We start from the raw sequence: 18,578 nt of genomic DNA, 5'->3' as shown, positions 1-18,578 counted from the left end.
TGTGCCTTAACTGCTAATTAATCTCTCCAGCCTAAGAACTCGGGTTCAATTCCCTAGTATCCACATAAAGCCACATACACAAGGTGGCACATGTGTCTAGAGCTCATTTTCCATGGCTGGAGGCCCTGACATGGCCATTCTCTCTTTCTCTCACCTGCCTTTCTCTCTTCCATAAATAAAGAAAAAAATAATTTTTAAAAATTCAGAATGAAATCAGTATTCTTCTCTGAGGTCAAAACGAATAAAACATTCATATGAAGGAGACTTCTCCTTGGATACAGTCATCTACTAATACATTTTGACTCTGAGCTCGATTCCTGTCAATGCTACTTTGTGCAGAAATAGTACGTACAGTACTATTCCTTGAAGAGGCAACCAGCTACATATTTACTTTTGGTTGGGGGAAGAGGTTGAATCCACTTCCCCTGAGATCTGTAACAAAATCTGTAAGTGTGTGTGTGTGTGTGTGTGTGTGTGTGTACACCATTGTATTCTAAATATTTGTTACATAACATGTGCAAGCCAAACCACTTGAAGTCTTTCCACTGAGAACACAACAGGGAGGGAAGCAGGCAAGTTTGACTTTGAGGTAGGCTTCAATACAAAAGCATAAGCATTGCATTCAAGCAGGCAGAGGAAGGAAAGAGCATGCTTTACCCACCTGCCACTGCTGATGAGGGGCTTATTTCTAAGACACACACAGCACAATGCACACACAATGCAGAGAGGAAACAAAAGACATAGATCACACATTTCAGATGGTTGGTGGACAAAGTTCAGTTCATATCAATGCTGAAAGCTTGTTGAGGCTCTGAAGTACACGTGGAAAAATGAGTCCCTCTTCATCTTGCTTGTCAAATGTTTCCCCGTCTTCAAATTTCAGCACACACACACACATACACACACAAAGCGTCAACATAAGCTGGCTCTAGATCATGGTGTAAAATGACATATGAGAACATGGACACAACAGATAGAATGATAGAGGAGAAGGACTTCCATGGGAGCCAGTCCTGACTCCTTAGGCCAGACCATTCACAGGGGAGAAAGAGACCTTCAGAGAAGGGTTTGCAGGCAGTTGGAAATAGGTCTCTCAATGAAAACTCAGACGTCGGCTCCATTCCATTAACCCCAGTGAATTAGAGAACCACAGGGAAATCCGCATGAGAATCATGATGGTGGCAGTTGACAGGACTGAGCACTATAGATGAAACTCCAAGATCAGAGACTCTTCTAAAAAATCTGTCATGTTTCACAAATTGTTTCTCATTTGGTGTCCACACACCTTTACATGACACTACCATTGTACTGTCCTGGTTCTCTCTTCCTTATGGAATTCACATCCCAGTGGATTCAGAAATCAGGTTCTCACCTTTCGAAAGGGGCAAATCTTGCCTTTCACTGACCAGTTAATTACCTTGAATATTTGCTAGATGGCATGTCAGGGAGGAGTATTTCTTATCTAAGGGTGTGGATTGAGCAATATGGATGAACATGGGCCAGCCAAGCACACTGTGCCTTCAACCCCTTGCCCCAGCGTTACCCCCTCACATGGCCAAGCCCACCATATCCAGGCTTCTTGCACTCACCATACAGTGTGATGCTGGCATTGGTATTGCCAAGCTTGTTTGTGGCCACACAGGTATAGTTCCCGTAGTCTTTCTCTGAGACATTGAAGAAAGTTAGAGTGGATATGCGGCCTTTATTTTCAATCCTCACTCCATCTAGGCCAGTGGCTAACCTGTAACGAGAGAAGGTACTGCTGGTCTTCACCACCCAGAAGGAAGCAGAATACACCTGGGAGAATGTGAGAATGCTAGTGGGGACCCAGAGCAACCATTCCCGCTTCTGACTAGCTCATGCCTCCAAGTCAAGCATTAAGTACCACAGCCTCCATCTCGAGGAAAAAGGAGAGTCATGCCCAGGAGGCAAAATTAACTGGAGGCTACCATATCTACAACTAATATCAGACTCTAAAACCAGGTCACTTCCTTCTGTCAACTTTCCAGCATCTGCAATTTTTCGTTTCTTCTGGTACAAAAGGAAATTCAGTTACAAAAGAGGCTGGACCATGGTTTCTTTGGCCTTATCTCTCCCCTGTAGCTTCCAGCCCTCCTTCCATGGGATGAATAACCCCTTAGATCTGCATCAGAGCTGCCCTAATTCCTGCAGGTACCTAGTATCTTCCTTGAACCACTGAAATTCAGCCATGGGGACGGCAGATGCTTCACAGCTCAAGGTGCCCTTCTGGCCGACTGAGACACCAGTATTCTTGGCTTTTGAGATATAGGGAGGATCTGTGGAAAACCAAAAACAAAACAACAACAACAAAAAACCCACAGGGTGAATCCAAAAAGGATGAAAAATGTCTCAGCCATTTTCTGTGACTTCTGACCCCTCTACTTCTAGCACAGTAACCACTTATCTTCCTAAATGTTATATTTCACTTTGAGGCGTTACCTTTATCCCAGCATCTTTCTTCAAGGCCTTCAAACCGATTCATATTAGCCAATTTTCCCACTTGCTGAAAGCTCTGACAGTCCCTGAAAGACTCCAGGGATACACAGGGTGGCAGGAATGATGGGCAGAATGTTCTGACAAGTCACTGTCCTTTCTTATTGGCAGACACTTGAGTATGGGGCTTTAAGAAAAGGGCACTGTCACTTCCAACTTGCCCTCTTAATCTCAGTCCCTCTTCCCCTGGACTCCCTGACAGCTGATCAACTCACAGTTCACAGTGATTTTTACTTTCCGCACATCGGGTGCAGCAACGTCATTCAAAGCACTGCATTCATACTCCCCGGACTGGTCACGTTTGATGTCAGAGATTTCCAGATATTCATCTTCACTCACAAAGCCCTGCCCTTTTGGGAAAAAAAGACAGGCAGAAAACAACATGGAAACTATTAAACCAGGTGTAGAACCACAGTCATGTCTAGAGAAAGTTGAAGGGAGTGGACAAAGTCAGAAGATGAGATTTGAACTTCAAAAAGAGAGCACTCTGCAGAGGTTCCCTGCTTCAGTCTTGGATCAATGCATTTTTAGGCAAGTCATTTTAACTTTTCTAGGATGTTTCATAATAAAGGATTATCAATATTTTCTTCATTGATTATTATGAGGATTAATTAAGAAAGTACATGATGAATAACAGTACATCTATAAAGTTTGATAGTTTTGAGAATTACAAATATAAATAATATAATAAAATATACAAAGAAACTTTAGGTTATCTTAGTACCGACAATATCTTTATTTTTCATTGGGTTTATATATAAAATACAAACCACTACTTGCATAACAATATGTATAATTATTTTACATTTTAAAACAAATAAATTCAAAGCACTTAGTTCTGTTTCTGAGACAGAGCTCAATCATCTTGTTTTAGCCATCCTACAATGCATATATATACTTTAAAATACCATAATGCACATGATAAATAAATGCAATTCTTAGTTGTGAATTTAAAATTATAGTTTAAACTATGCTGGAGTAGTTTGAAACATTAATGAATGAGATACTTTGTGTTGATATAGAAGTTGCTTAATAAACTTTTACCAAAATAAAATGAATGTGCTAATTAGTGTTATGCAATGGATCAGTGGTTACTAGAACAGCCTCAATGATGCCATACCTGACTGATAGGCCATCTAGAGGTCTTACTCTTGATGCTTATGGATTTTGTAATTAAACATCTAATACAGTTTGGAGCTGTGAATTTTCTTTAACTTTCATTGACTATTGCATGTTCTTGTTGCAACCTGCCACTACTCAACCACCTTACTCTACCTCTTATCCCATTTCCCTGGTTCAGTGCAGAGAGCAAACCCTCTGTATTCAAACACACATATTCTGAGTTCTATGGAAACATCATAGTCCCCTCAAAACCCCGCCAACATGAAGGCAAGATGAAATAATCATTTTACTTTCTTACAGATCTGGTACCTGATTCCTTCTGTGCTTCTGACATTTGAGCCAGACAATAAAACCCAAGAGGACAAAAACTCCTAACTTTTCTGTGCACTCCATGAAGCCATTCTTGGATCTGATGTGTCTTTGTTCAAAGAAGTCTGGGTCCACCCTGGACATGGAACAGGAAAGTGGCATGCCTCTGGGAGGGTTGGTAAGAGGAAGTTGCGATCCAGTTGCTTTCAGATCCTGAGTGCTCCAGGTCTATGTTTTGGGGTGCTCCTACCACTTGTGCTGTCCATGTTCCTGGGCAATTTGCCTTTTGGACATTGCTGCATTCTCTACCTCTATCCCTCACTTAGCATAAAATGGCAGTTTCTAGATGCTGGTTACCAAAACTAGCTAGATAAGGTGTGAGGCCTCATAAAAATATTTTCAATGAATCCCTCTCGATACGAAAAAGTTATTCACCCAAATCAGTACCCTGTGGTAACTCCATTCCTTGCAATTGCAAGGAAGAAATATGACATTGGCCAACAGGCCCCAGGGCAACCCCAAAGGTATGAAAGTTAGAGTGGTTGACTAACCATCATAAGAGGAGGAAAAGATCATGACATCAAAATAAAAGAGAGACTGATTGAGATGGGGAGGGGATATGATGGAGACTGGAATTTCAAAGGGGAAAGTGTCGGGGGGGGGGGGAGGGTATTACCATGGTATATTTTTTATAATCATGGAAAATATTAATAAAAATTGAGAAAAAAGAAACTTTACAAGAAATATAACATTTGCCAACAGGAACTGGAGGAAAGGGCCTGAAGAGTCTATTAGGATAGTCCCTAGACTCCCAGCCTGGTATCTCAGTGTTCATCCTCATGGCATTGCTCCCCAGCTGTTCTCAAGCACTAGAGAGAAGCTGAGAAGGGCTTCAAAGCACACCTCAGAGCACAGGGCCCTATATATGGGATCGTGGAGCCATGTTGCTACTCCAAGCTCTCTACTTCATAGACAGTCCACTGGCCAGCTGGCTCATGTCCAAACACCTCAAGTTCATTAGAGGATGGAAATATCTTCGCTGCCCCTAAATTTGGTCTATAGAAACTGAATTGCAGGGAATTCAAAGTTTACTTCAGATATTTATTAAATACAAAACATGTCCATCTCTATTTTAACAAGGCTAGCTGACTGTGTGAGCCTTTTGAGAGAGAGAAATGGAAACAGTACACCCACAAGAATTTTCAGCATCACCCCATTTCTTCTGCAATGAATAAATATGGAAGGATGGGAAGTCTGGCTTCCTCCATTTAGAGCCCATGATTCTTTCAAAATGTACTAGTGAATATTTGTCAATTAACCAATCAAATTAGCTACCTGTAGTGGGCCTGGCAGGAGGTTCAGACAGTACAGTGTTTTCCTTTCCTTGGATCCCAGCTCTGGTTACATGGGAGACACAGGTGGGATGGTGGAAAAGACCCTGGGGAGGATCATTCATGATTGCCAATTGTCCCAAGAATTCTGAACCACAGTGTGGAAGGGATGGCTTCAAGGAACATGGAGGCCACATGTATCCGAATGAACAGCAGAGATCTTGGGCCCTGTGTAGGGATGTACCAGGCAGCATGGCCACCTTCTGGAATGCAGAGATTTTTTTTCACTCTCTGTAATGCTGTTCTGTGGGATGCACATATGACAGCAAAAAAGGAAGAAAAAATGTTTCATGGAAAATAGTTACAATAATACTACCTCACTAAGTGAGCAAAATAAATTATTTAAAGTATGTATGAGAGAGTAAGTGTTTTTCCGATTTTAATTCGCATATGAGTTCCTCAGGACCTTTTAGAAAACATACATTCTGATTCAGTGGGTCTGAGTGGGGTCCAGGATTCCATACCTTTAATAAGTGCCTAGGTGCCACATGAGCCATTGGTCTGAGGCTGCCCTCTGACAGTGTTATCATCAGGCATGCACAGTGATGCTCCTTGGCTCCTTCTCATTCCCACACTCATTATCTTCTGAGTCTATGCTGTTAAGCCCTTAAATGCTTTCCAAAGGACCATGTGTTGGAGACCTAGTCAGCACCTTGTCACTATTGGAAGACAGTGCTTTAAGACATGAGTCCTAGTGGGTGGTATTTCAACCACTGAATGTGTGACCTAGCAGGGGGACAGCAAACCTCATCTTTCCCTCTCCTTGTTTTCTGACCATGAAGCAGGCATCTTTTCTTCTGACGTGATGTGTTGCTTCACCCAAAGGAAAGCCACAGCCAATCAAAGACTGAAACTTTCCCATGACCTGAGTGTAAAACATGCATTTTCACAAACAGCCCCCTTTGCTAAAAAAAAAAAAAAAAAAAAAAAAAAAAGGAAAAGGTTAAGTGAAGGTGATTTAGATGTTCTTATTATTTTGAATGCTGGGTAGAATTTTTGTTTTAAAGCTCATTCAATCAATTCAGGTGGCTAAATGCATAGAACACTGGGAAAGTGCAGGAAATAATGTAGTACTTGCCCTCTATGGCTTCAAATGTGATATCAACTTTGATTTTGTACTTCTGAAGAGAGGGCAGAAAGCAACAAATGCTTCAGTCTTCCTTTAATTATGTGCTGACTCTGTGGTTGTAGGGAAGACACAGGAAGCAGCTAGGACTAGGGAAGACAAGAGGAAATAGAGGAGGAAAAATGCACTAGAGTGAATGAGGCAGGGAAGAAAAGCAGAGCTGAGGCATTCAAGATGGCCAGAAGCCATAAGACCATGTCCATAACATATTGAAAAGGATTTTTATAAAGACTACATGTCTGTAGTATTTTGTCTGACAAAAGATCTTCAGGCAGCAGCTCTACGTAAGCCTCAATGTTTTCTTTATGTGTGATGTCCTATAATAAGCCAAGAAACGAGGGAATTACGAATCTACCCTAAGCATTTAGCACTCTAACAACCCCCATATAAAATAACTAAAAGCAATATAAAAGATTCCAAATCACTAGCAAAAAAAAGATGTAAAAATGAGGATTATATCTCTTGATATATGCAGTGACTCAAAGAAGATAAATTCAGTCCATTACACTTGCAAGATTAAGATCTACATGGATAGAAATAGGACCATTCATCAGGGATGTGAGTGGGCAACCTCTGTGACACTGGATGTGTGTTTGGGGATAGAGCGAACAAGCTTCATGGTTCTATGTACAGAGGCCTCACATATTCATGGGACACTGAGAACACTTTACCCCCAGGCACAACTTCATCTTTATAACAAAGATAGAGGCAGAGAAAGTGAGTGAGGAAAAGGATACCTGGTTGGCCTACTGTCCCTGAGGTCACCAGTAGTCACTGACTCAAGCCTATGACAATCCAGTGGTTGGATTTGACAAAGTGAGAGTGTGAGCAGGGATAACCTGGGGAATAAGAGCATTCACCATGGGGAGTTAGCGATCTTATGAAGCAAGAATTTCAAGCTGAGAGTATTTTTATACATCTCAGAATCTAAGCTCCTTGCCATTTCCAGGTTTTCCCTATAAGATACAGTAGGGTAGATAGTGTTCTTGTAGCTGGAAGTAAGGTCATCTTTAGTTGATGAAAAGTTCAAACAATAAACCCAGAAAGATTCTTAGAGGAATCTTGGCCCACTTCCGCTCCCCTACATCTTGAATCCCAAGCAACCACATGTGTACTGTCTGTCTTCTACTTAATCTTCCCTTTGTGTCTCCAATAGTTTCCTTAGGGCAGAGTTAAAGTATGAGGAGTCAAAACTTTTAACCTTACACTTTTTTTGAGAGGGGTGGGGTTATTGTCTCTGACAAAATGTCTTTTCATCACTCTGAAAATACTTGGAAATTAGTTGGTAAAGTGGCCGATCTTTCTGTCCCTTGACCAAACTATTCTCACCATCAAGGGATTATCCTTATCTTGAGGCAAACCCAGTCCTGCCCTTGGGAAAGTCACTGAGTCACCTCCAGGAGGCCCTCTCCCTTCTTTCCTGCTACACATGTTATATACAGCCACAATCTATCTATGGAAACTGCTTTGTGAAGTTAAACACCAGCAACTGCCAGAGCTTTGCTATGAGACCTGTCAAAAGGTGACATAGAAGAACATGTCTGGAAGCTAAGCCCTCAGCGAAATAAGTAGCAAGAGGTAAGTAGCCTCTGGATCAAAAAGTTAGGTCTGAGCATGAGAGGGACCAAGAGGACATCTGTGTGCAGTAAAGTCAAAGCTCAGAAGGATCCAAACCTCACCCCTTAGTGTGGAGGGTCTGGAAAGTGGTAGGCATACAGGGGCACTGTAATCACTTCTACACACTAGACTTCTTTCTGTATTGCCTGAGCAATTAACAAGTGTGTCAGTCATTCACATCCCCTAGAAAGATGAAATGTGAACAAAGTAGAGAGAAGCTGCCTTCTAGAAGGCTGAGGACCTGCACAGGGAATTCTCTTTCCTCCTCGAGATCTCACCATGCTGCTCTCAATCTCCTGACACAAGGGTCCCTTCCTGTGAGAGTCAGAAACATGATTGAGATTGTACTAAGAGCCATGTGTCAGGATAGGGACCATAGTGTGGCTCAGGTAACTTTTTGTCTTGAACTATTAATTCGTCCTCACATACAGCAGTCAGTCATCCATTGTCTAAATTGCAGTCACTTGAGTATGGATGACACTTTCTACTGCTTTGAACAGTGTATGGTATCTGACATGAGTTAAATATATGGTATCTGTTCTAATTGGCCCTGATGGATGGCAGTCTATACATACAGTCTGCACAAACCACCTCCTCTTCTTTATCCAGTTTATTTCCCTCAACACCACTGGTCTCTCCCCACCCTTTAGTTCTTAGAAGGCTGCTGACAATAAGCAAGCCTGGCCCTTTCCTTATTGGATTGAGGATTATGGACTACGGGCCATAGCACAGCTTTGCCTGCTGCTGGGTTCCCTGGATCCTTGTTACCTTCACTGCATTGGAGTTAATCAAAGTATAGTAAATCCATTAATTCCTTCTGTCTTAATACAAACAATTGAATTGTGCTAAAGTAATTTTGGTGGGGAGAGTGAGCCCTTAGGTTAATTCTTCATGTGCTGACAGAAAAAAAAAAAAAAAAAAAAAAAGTTCTACCTTGGGCTTAGAGAACCTTTTCTGGGCTGTAGATGGCCAGTAACTTCTCTGTCCAGAGTGGCAGCAAGTATGTAGCTGAAGTTCAGGAGGAGGGTTGGTCATGTCAATAATGATGCCAGAGCTGAGGTGCAAAGGTGCTCTGAAGTTCTGTCCCCCACCTGCTCATAGAGGAAAGTGGAGAGCTTCTTAGCAGTTTCTTCTGGTATTGCAGTGTGAGAGGATGCAAAGGGTCTGACACTGGGTGTGGGAGAAAGGCATGTCCAGGAATCACTCCACAGTCAGAACCAAAAGGAGGTGTTGTGGACCATCAGCCTCACCCCAGCCTCACATTAAGGTGGCCTCTTGTGCCTGCACTTACAGGCTGGTTGTCTGATGTGGGACTTGGGTATGAATTTCTTTTCAAATCCCTAGGGTACTCAAATAAATAAGCAGTGGTGAGGACCCTGGGGTTGAGGACTCCTGCTGTCTCCACTTTCCAAATACACATCTCACTCACAACCTTTCCTCTTCTAAGACCTCACTAAGCTCCCCCAGCTCAAAAGACTGTGCATGTTTTAATGTGCTTAGATCTGCCCCCTGTTGGCTTCTATATGAAACAATACCCTGAAGTTGGCACCAGAAGTTTTATTTCAGGTGAGGCTTGGGAAAGGGACCTTGTAGTAGTGTAAGGTACTCACAGGAAAGGCAAACTGCCCTTTCTTAGTCCCTACTGTTTAGAGAGCCCACAGAATTCCAGAAAAGAGGGTAAAGACCAGAGTAGCCTCTTTCTAAGGTTCAAGGAAAGTTTCTGTTTAGTTGAGCTGGACTTACTTTCTTTTTTGTTAGATGGGCTCATTATGTGCAGTAAGAATTAAGGACCAAGGGTTTCAGCACACAGATAATACAGTTGAACTGTTGGGTATGATACTGAGTGAATGATACATAAATAGGCAGTGTGCCTGGAAAGATGTGATATAATCCTTTAAATGAAAGTAAAGAGCATATTCCAGAAAAAAAGAGAAGAATTAGACAGAGGTGGAGGGTGTGGGGAAGGAAAGGAGTGAGGAAGGAGTGATGGACACAGAGAGTGAGAAAGATACATAGAAAAAAAGACTAATTGATGATCAGAGTAGTATACTTGGGTTAAAAAATTAACTACTGAAACAAGCACAGTTATGCATTCCTATAATCCCAGAAATCTGGAGGCTGAGGCATAAGGATTTCCCACTAGTTTGAGACTAACTTGATCTACATGGTCAGGCCCTGTCTCACCAAAAAGAAAGAAAGAGAAAAGAGAAGAGAAGTAGTTAGCACTAAGATTCTAACAAGTATTCCACTATAAACTTAACAAACAGTTGAGAAAAATGTACAGGTGTAAGAAAAAAAAATATAACTATAAAAGAGCAGAGACTGCGTCTGTCAGTTTGCTTTCAAATCCTGCCAGCCTGGGTCTGATTCCCTAGTACCCACTTGAAGCCAGCTGTATAATGTGGAACATGCATCTGGAGTTCATTTGTTATAGCAGGAGGCCCTGGTATGCCCATATATTTATATTCTCTCTATGTCTTGCTTTATTATCTTGTCCTCTTAAATACATAAATATATAAATAAATAAGTATTTAAAACAAAATAAAAGCGCAGAGCATGAAGAACTAATTTATTGATAAAATGTTGAAGAGTATTTGAAACACTTTTATTTACTCTATAGGTTTTTCTTAATGTTATTACTATCATCTGCCCCTGAACAAACAGTTATGACAAACAAGTAGAAATAAATTACGAATAAAAAGTGAAGGCAATTCTGAATGGAAAGAATTCTGTCTTGAGACAATACTCAATAACTAAGTAGCAGCAAGTCCCCATCAAGGAATTTGATGAGATGCTTCTCCTTTCATTTTCACAAGTATTAACAAGGCTAAACTTGTCCTTTCTCTATCCTAAACAGGTACCACTACCCCTCACCTTGGTCCAGTTTCTCAGAAAAAAATAAACAAAACAGAATTTTGGAGGAACAGAACTGATTTGTACCACAGTGGGTGTGTGGCTATACAACACAAGCATTTCTGAAGGTACCTAGCTAAAATGGCTTCTGGGCCCACAGCAGATTTACTAGTCTGCAGTCATCAGGTCAAGCTATACACAGTTTTAAGGTATTCATAACAGAGCAGCGTTGTCACAGGAAATACACTGCCCCTTTCTTGCTCTGGGGATGACATTGAAACTTTCTAAAACCAACTGTATCTGACACTTTTCAACTTGATAATTTATAGTCTTGTGCCACATAATGGCATTTAAACAAACAGTGTGCCCTGTACAGCATAATGGTTTCATATTATCACAATAAAGTAGCATCCAACTCTTCTAGCATCAGTACAATACATTCTTCACACATCTGTGGTGAAGCTGTACTTACACTACACAGCTGGTGATATAACAGCTACTGAACATGATCATGTACCTGGCACACTACTCCATAATGACAATGCCTGGTTGTTACTGGCCTGTGTGTTTACTGCACTATACTCTGTTAGTTTCTTATACCTCCTTTGCTATACCTTATTATACTTTGCTATACATCCTACTTATAGCTATAAACAGGCTTCAGTGTTTGCTAGCAACAGCCTCATCCACCTTGTGCTTACTGCCTCCCTTGGTGGCACATGTCCACATCCAATGGCTGACTATGACACGCACACTATGAAGTTCATACAGCAGTGACATTGCCTCTCTGCACTTCTCAGAATGTTCAGCAGCACAAAGCTGACTTGTATTGCACCACCAAGAATGCCTTTGTTGTTTTGATACATAGATTGGTATGGGACAGTCCTAGTTGGCATCAGTCTTCCCAGTATTATATTAAGAAGTATGGTTGTCTGGATTGTGAAACAGGAAGGTGCTGAACCTTCAGCTTGTTGAAGGGTCTGCCATTAGACCTGGGCTCAGAACACCAACACCTTATTGCACACACAGCTGACCAAATACTCATACTTTTCAGTCAGTGAGAGCAGTGGCTTTGCCTAGAGTGGGCTGTGGACTCCCCAAGGAAGGCCCTGTCTATAACTGGACTCTGTGAGCTCATGGAATAGTATATAAATGTACTATCTGTGGGTAGAGACACAATAGCAGAAGACTGGCAGGTCAGCCAGTCAGAGGAGCAGCAGGGCTCAGGTATGGTAGAGACCCAGCTAGGGTACAAGGGATCCTGGCCAGAAGGCATGCATGAAAGATAAGCATTTTCTTCTTAAAAAAGTCAAATGGTCCCTAGCATTAAAAGACGCACCTTTGGATGATCTTCTCAGGCAGTGGGCAAAAGGCAAAAGCTTTTCTGAAGAAGGGTGAATATTTGAATTTTTGAAAATGAGGCCTGTGTGCTACCCGACTCCTTTTGCTTCTATCCGTTCTTTCCTTGCCTTGGATTCTTTTATCCTTTCTCTTCATTCCTGACAGCACAGCCACATTAATATTTTTAAATACTTGCATTAGCTCTCAGGCACAATACTTACTAGCTCAGCCTGACTGGAATGCAGGCAACAGCCAGGGACATTCTGTACACTTGGCAGGGCAAAAGGTTGGAGCTCTGAAGCATCACAGAGAGATAGTGCTGTTCACACACAGCTCCTGTGCCAGCAGAGAGGGAAGGAGAGGAACTATCCTACCCAGGTGGGAGGGGTCTCTCTGCAAACTGCGTGGTGTCAAGGTTTCTTTTCCCCTCTACTTTGGGCTGCTTTGGGGGATAGTAAATGCTGTGAATCTAATTTTAGCTATGATTAAGCTTACCTTTCCCTAAATGTGTCTGTCCTCTCCTAGTCTAGTCCCCTTAGAAGAGACTTTGTGCACATGCTCTTCTATGACTCTGTCAGTAGTAAGAATACTGGGAAAAACATTAAGTTAGAGACTTGGAATATAATCTCAGTTTTATTATTAGTAACCCATGTGATTTTTGAATGATTATTTTTAGTAATCCAAGCCCCAATTATTATTTTTTTTCTATCAAATACAAAAATTAGATGGAAGGAACTCCAAGGTCACTATCAGTTTCAGTGTTTTGCAAACTCCATGTCTATGTCCAGACTCTTAAATTATTTCTTAAGTCTTGATACTCAGATGACGGGATTGATGAGCAAAGTTCCAGGTCAGGACCTTGGTTCTTTAACCCACAATGTGCTGGCAGCCTGGCATGTATGCATGTTGCATACATGACTGACTGAGGCTGTCACTTTGTATCTGGTGTCTTGACAACACAAGCCAGAGAATAGAGATGTCATAGCAATGTTAAGGTAGCTCTGTCTCCACTTTAGTTGCTTAGTGATGAGGAATAAAGAGGGATTTTGACAATTATGAAGGACTGTGTGTCTGAGGGTAATGTCTTGTGTTAATGGAGGAAATTAATTCTTTCCTTTCTGATACTCCGATTCATGCAGACTTTGACAAGTAGCTGTTCTATTTCCCTTTCCTCTGTGGGCAGATAGGCAAAATATCTATGTACATGATTTGAGGTCCATTTGCATGGGTCTGAAGGTACACTTTTGATTTGGGAAAATGAGGCATCTCTGCTTTCTGACCTCCTCTGCATTTTCTTTAATAAAATGTACCTTCGTAGTTCCATAGCTCACAGTGCTAACACTTCTATGAGGACCCCAGGCAGGGAAGACACACTGGGTTCCACTGTTGAAGCTTCCTGTTTATGTCCACTGCCAGCATTGATCTGTGGCTACCCCAGATCAGAACCAAGTGTGAAGGGTCTAAAAGCAAGCCAAGGAAGCCAAGGTCTGGTCTTGGCCACACCCTATCTAGGACCCCAAGTGGCCTCTTTACTTAACCCAGCTTCAGTTTCCTTCTCTGCAAAATGAAGTGATCTTCCAGCTCATTGTATAGCTCCCTGGCCTCTGCTCTTTCTCCACTCTACTCAAGATGGTCCACAAGTGGGGGAGGGGAGGAGACTGGAAGGGAATGTTGATTTCAATCCATACAATGCTACCTATACTTAACTTCAAAAGATTTATTTAATTTAGAATATTGTACTCCATAGAAGGTCATAAAATTAATATAAAGAGCAGCATGATATTTGTTGCTTTCTGCACATTATGTACACATGTATAAACAGAAGCACATGTGGTAAAAATGCATCACAATAAACATCCAATGAAATGTGGAACATGTATTGCCGTACTTCTTAAACATCCCTTATTGTTTGACAAATAGCACCATATTGGACTTAATAGCAATCTCTGTGTGTTTAAGTGAAGAAGTTATTAAGCACTCTCAGTCTCCTATTTTTTTATGCATGAGTATAAAGAGTTGGACTGAATTATTTCTGAAAAGTGTTATTAGGTCTAATTTTTGATAGTCAGTACCTGGTTTAAAATATTATGTATGCTTTCTAAATATTGACTCTCTCTCTCTCTCTCTTTCTCTCTCTCTCTCTGTCTGTCTGTCTCTCTCTCTCTCTGTGTGTGTGTATGTGTGTGTGTGCATGTGTGTGTGTGTGTGTGTGTATGTGTTTGTCTGTGTGTGTAAGAAAATAAATACATAGCACCTAGACTCTCATTAAAAAGTAGGTAAGAAAGCTGCAAAAGGTTGGAGCTTAGCAAATCAGTAGGTAATACATCTTGAGAAGAAAACAAGTGATATTTACATTATTAAATCACAACTACATGGCAAATCAACTGCTGACGAGAAGAGATAATTTCCATCAATTATTACTGAGCTGAACACAATTTTTCAATCTGCAGCAGATTGTGAAAGGGGGCTATGGATTCATCTAGGAGCCCTTTTATCTCAGAAGTTATTCATCAGGTATTAACTTTGTCAATTAGCAAGGACACTAATGGGAAGGGGAAGGAGGCAGGATCCAGGGCAGACAGGAGGAGGCAGATAGGTTAATTCCTGAGATTGAGGCATAGACCATTGTAGAAGACCAGGGTCAGCCATCTATATGGCTGTGATGAAGCAAGTGCTTGATTCTGCTGTTCTCATCCCAGAGACCAGTGCATAACCAGGCAAACATGAACAAGAACATAAATTAGTATCCCAGGAGATCTGCAATGATGGCAGTGTGCTCTGAGACCCAACCCTGTACATGCTGATGTTTTGTGGCTTCTCTACCTGGGGCCCTGAGTCAGAGTCTCTGTCTGTGAAACATGGGCCTCTTAGTGTCTCATCAAAGCCTCATGTGGCCAGGTAGAGACCTTTTTGTGTCTTCCTTTGATGTGCTAGATTTACAAAAGGACTCCTTTATGTAAAGAAGTCTTGTAAAAGTTTTATTGATCACATTGTCCGTCTCCCATTCTATTACCACAGTTATGTATACTGGTCCTTGCATTCGTGGATCACACTGAGGAAGCCCTGTTCAGAGATTCAGCTCTCCTTGGATCAGGACAGGTGATTCCACAGAGGAACTAACTCAGGTTTTGTTCTCAGAAGTGTGGAAGCCTGCGACTTGTGATCTTTCCTGTCCCCTACAGACAGGCTTAGTGTGCTCTCGTAAGTTTCTTGCCTGGGGTTGTTAATGAGTTGATGTCATGGGGTCTAAGGCAGTTGCTAGGCACCCAGAGGATTATTGTCACATGGGCTTTTGTTTCAAAGAAACAAGCAAATAATGAGTCTGTTTCTGGTGGCTGTAGACTTAGAACAAATGCAATTGATCTTTGCGTGGGAATATGGGGTGACACTCCAAAGGCTGACTACCTGCTCTTTCCTCACCCTGACTCCAGCTATGAGGGCAACTCAAACAGCCGAACAACAGGGCTGGATTTAGATGAAGCATTCTACTGGTGACTCTCCTCCTCTCCACTTTCCTGCCATTTTCTTGCCTCCCTTCTTGTGTTTCTTCATTCTACATTTATTTTTCAGTTATTGATCTATGAATCCACTCCTGGAGACTAAAAATTGGATGCCTTTTACCCAACATTCTGTCTATCTTAACAAGAATAGACTCCTGCAATATAACTGAGATGGTACTTCTCTCCTGCTAGATGCATAGAGTCTCTGCAAATAAACCACAACCATATTGACCATCCCTATCACTGAGTTTCATGAAACTGAAATTCCGTGTTACTCATGAGTCATCTTTCCCTTTCTCTACCTCTGGACAGCATTAACTGAGCCTTCAGAGCTACACTGTATAGTTCCTATGCTGTGAAGAGGTTTCCTTTGTGAACCTCTAGTTTTCATTTTCACCTGGCCTCATCCTCCTACTCACCCCCCAAAAAACATCTGACTTCTATGGGCTGCACCAGCAGGCCTCATGGCTCTTGGCTTTCAATTGTGATGGCTCATGGGAAATCCAGAAGTTGATCAGAGGAAGGAAACAGGAGTTCAGAAGTGTAGCTCCAAGCAGGTCCAAGTAATATCATCAAATGCTGTGGCTTTTGTCAAGCCTGCAGTTCCTCCCAAGTCTACCTCACAATGCAACTCTCCCCTTATTCACTCAGTGTCTTCCTGTATCCTAGGCCTGAAACAGGTATACTTGGATTATCTGAGGACACTTCCAAAGTATATGGTCTCCTTACACTCTGCCAACATCTTGTGAGTAATCCCTCTATCAAACTTGCCCAGGGTTAATTCAAAGTTTACATGTCATATCTTTTGTGATGTGCTGGCCAACTTTCTTCCTTAATGTTATAGTCTTTGTTAGATAAGCTTGCTCTAGGATCCTGCATAACAGACATTTATCATTCCATTCCATTTGCCCCTTTAGAGCAACATTTCTCAGCCTGGTGCTTTTGCCCCTAGGGAATAATTGGTAATGCTCACATATATTTTAGTCAATAGAACTGGTTATAATTATGGTCAGGAGGTATTTCCCTATTGTCCAGGGGGTAGATCTCAGAGATACTTCTAACCATCTCTCAGTGCTCAAAATGGCAATGTATAACCAGGAACTACTGACCTCAAGTGTCACTAGCATCAAGACTAAGAAATCTGCCTGGGAGTTCAATGCCTAAAGGATTACCTGCATGACTGTTAGAGAAAAGGAAGCATAGTGAACTGAAAGCTTGCTATGCATGCAGTCCCTGACATGTGGTCTAGTCTTACAAAAGAGTTATTTAAAAATATGAAAATAAACAAGTTAAAGAATCACAGTTCTGACCTTTCATTGACTTGTCACCCAATGTTGAGAACAAGACTGAACTAAATATAAGTCTAGCAAGAAATGATCTCATACACTGCAGTTTGTCTTCTTTTTAAAAATATTTTTATTTAGTTATTTCCAAGGAGAAATAAACAGAGTGAGACAAAGAGAGAGAGAGTGAAGAAGAAGAAGGAGGAGGAGGAGGAGGAGGAGAAGAAGGAGAAGAAGAAGAAATGGGCTTATCACTTTGTCACTGCAAATGAATCCCAGGCACCTGCATTACTTTGTGCTTTGCCTTTATAGCTTTTCATGGGTAGTGGGGAATAAAACCCAAGATGTCTGGTAAGCAAGCGCCTTTAACCACTGAACCATTTCTCCAGCCCAGCTGTGGTTTCTGAATCCATAACTAGGGCTTCAAAGCAAGAGAAGATACTGTTTCATTGGAGGAGGACAGTGAAAGGATGCAATCAGGGTATGGAGCCAATGCTGCTTGAGAAAAAGAGCTAGGATGACATTTGAAAGAGTCATAATTTGAAGAAGGCAAGCAGGTAGAGGAAATTCTGCAAATTATACACCTGGCTATTTCCTCCTGTCATTGCATGTCCAAGAAAGATTACCAATGACTGTCCATTAGCAGCCTCTAGCTCCAGAAGAAAATTCTGCCCTATTGTACGAACTCACAGTAATTATAGCCATGTACCTACAACTCTTCTCTGTGTGGTCCTTTCACCATACTTTCTCATTGTCACCTGACCAGAAAGAAAAGAGTACTGCTCTGTATTAATAACACGTTGTGAACTACTGATTTGAGGATATTTAATATATCAAAATCGCAAGTAGGCATCATTGAATGTATCAACTATATTAAATCCTCAAAAGCACATTGCGTTTTACATATATGGTCTATGATTTTAGTCTCCAAGTGATGAGAAGGTCACCTTTATCATCTGTTTCATATTTATAGCCCCAGATTGGTCCAGGTACTTGGAAATGCAGTTTGAAGAACTTAGCACATGCATTCAAGTCCTTGGAGAGGTCAGCCACATGAGCACTAATCTTTCAGTTGATGGTGGGAGGAAGTTTAGAGAGCATGAGGACATAAGGGATCAGTGAGACAGTCGGCCTTTCCAAGGACAGGCTTCAAGAACTAATATCTGATTGGGAGCCCCACTCCTCATTACTGTCCTCTGTATTGGCGATGCCTATAATGCTCATAGTACTAACCTCTCTAATGGCTCAGGATAAGGACAGAGAGGTGATGGCAGGAGGGAGCCAGTACCATGTTCTTTGGCCTGGATGCCAGCAGCATCAGTGCAGGAATTGGATAGGGTTTGTGTCTTTCTGTAACCTATTTTCTAATATTTTATTTATTTATTTGCAAATAGAGAGGTAGGGTGAAAGAGAGAGAGAGAAAGAGAGAGAGAGGGAATGGATATAGCCAGGCCTCTTGCCATCATAAACAAACTCCAGATGCATGTGCAATTTTGTTCATCTGGCTTTACATGGGTACTGG

At 41.6% G+C, this 18,578-nt stretch overlaps 1 protein-coding gene across 7 annotated transcripts in view; it reads right to left on the bottom strand.

The window, feature by feature from the left end:
- The window catches only part of Opcml (opioid binding protein/cell adhesion molecule like), a 1,382,967-nt gene that overhangs the window by 19,508 nt on the left and 1,344,881 nt on the right, over positions 1 to 18,578 (bottom strand). For 6 of the 7 annotated variants that reach the window (XM_045145867.1, XM_045145868.1, XM_045145869.1 and 3 more), the window contains 4 exons: positions 2,730 to 2,864; positions 2,177 to 2,297; positions 1,590 to 1,741; positions 662 to 688 (listed from right to left, as the gene is read on the bottom strand). In XM_045145867.1, coding sequence (XP_045001802.1) covers positions 662 to 688; positions 1,590 to 1,741; positions 2,177 to 2,297; positions 2,730 to 2,864 — 435 coding nt within the window. The remainder of the gene's footprint in view (positions 1 to 661; positions 689 to 1,589; positions 1,742 to 2,176; positions 2,298 to 2,729; positions 2,865 to 18,578) is intronic. The other variant, XM_004665496.2, reaches the window with a different exon arrangement.

The sequence above is a fragment of the Jaculus jaculus genome, chromosome 3 (genome assembly GCF_020740685.1).
Source record: "Jaculus jaculus isolate mJacJac1 chromosome 3, mJacJac1.mat.Y.cur, whole genome shotgun sequence".
In the NCBI taxonomy this organism is placed as follows: domain Eukaryota; kingdom Metazoa; phylum Chordata; class Mammalia; order Rodentia; family Dipodidae; genus Jaculus; species Jaculus jaculus.
Note: the sequence above shows the minus strand (reverse complement) of the source record. Positions and strands in the feature narration are given on the sequence as shown.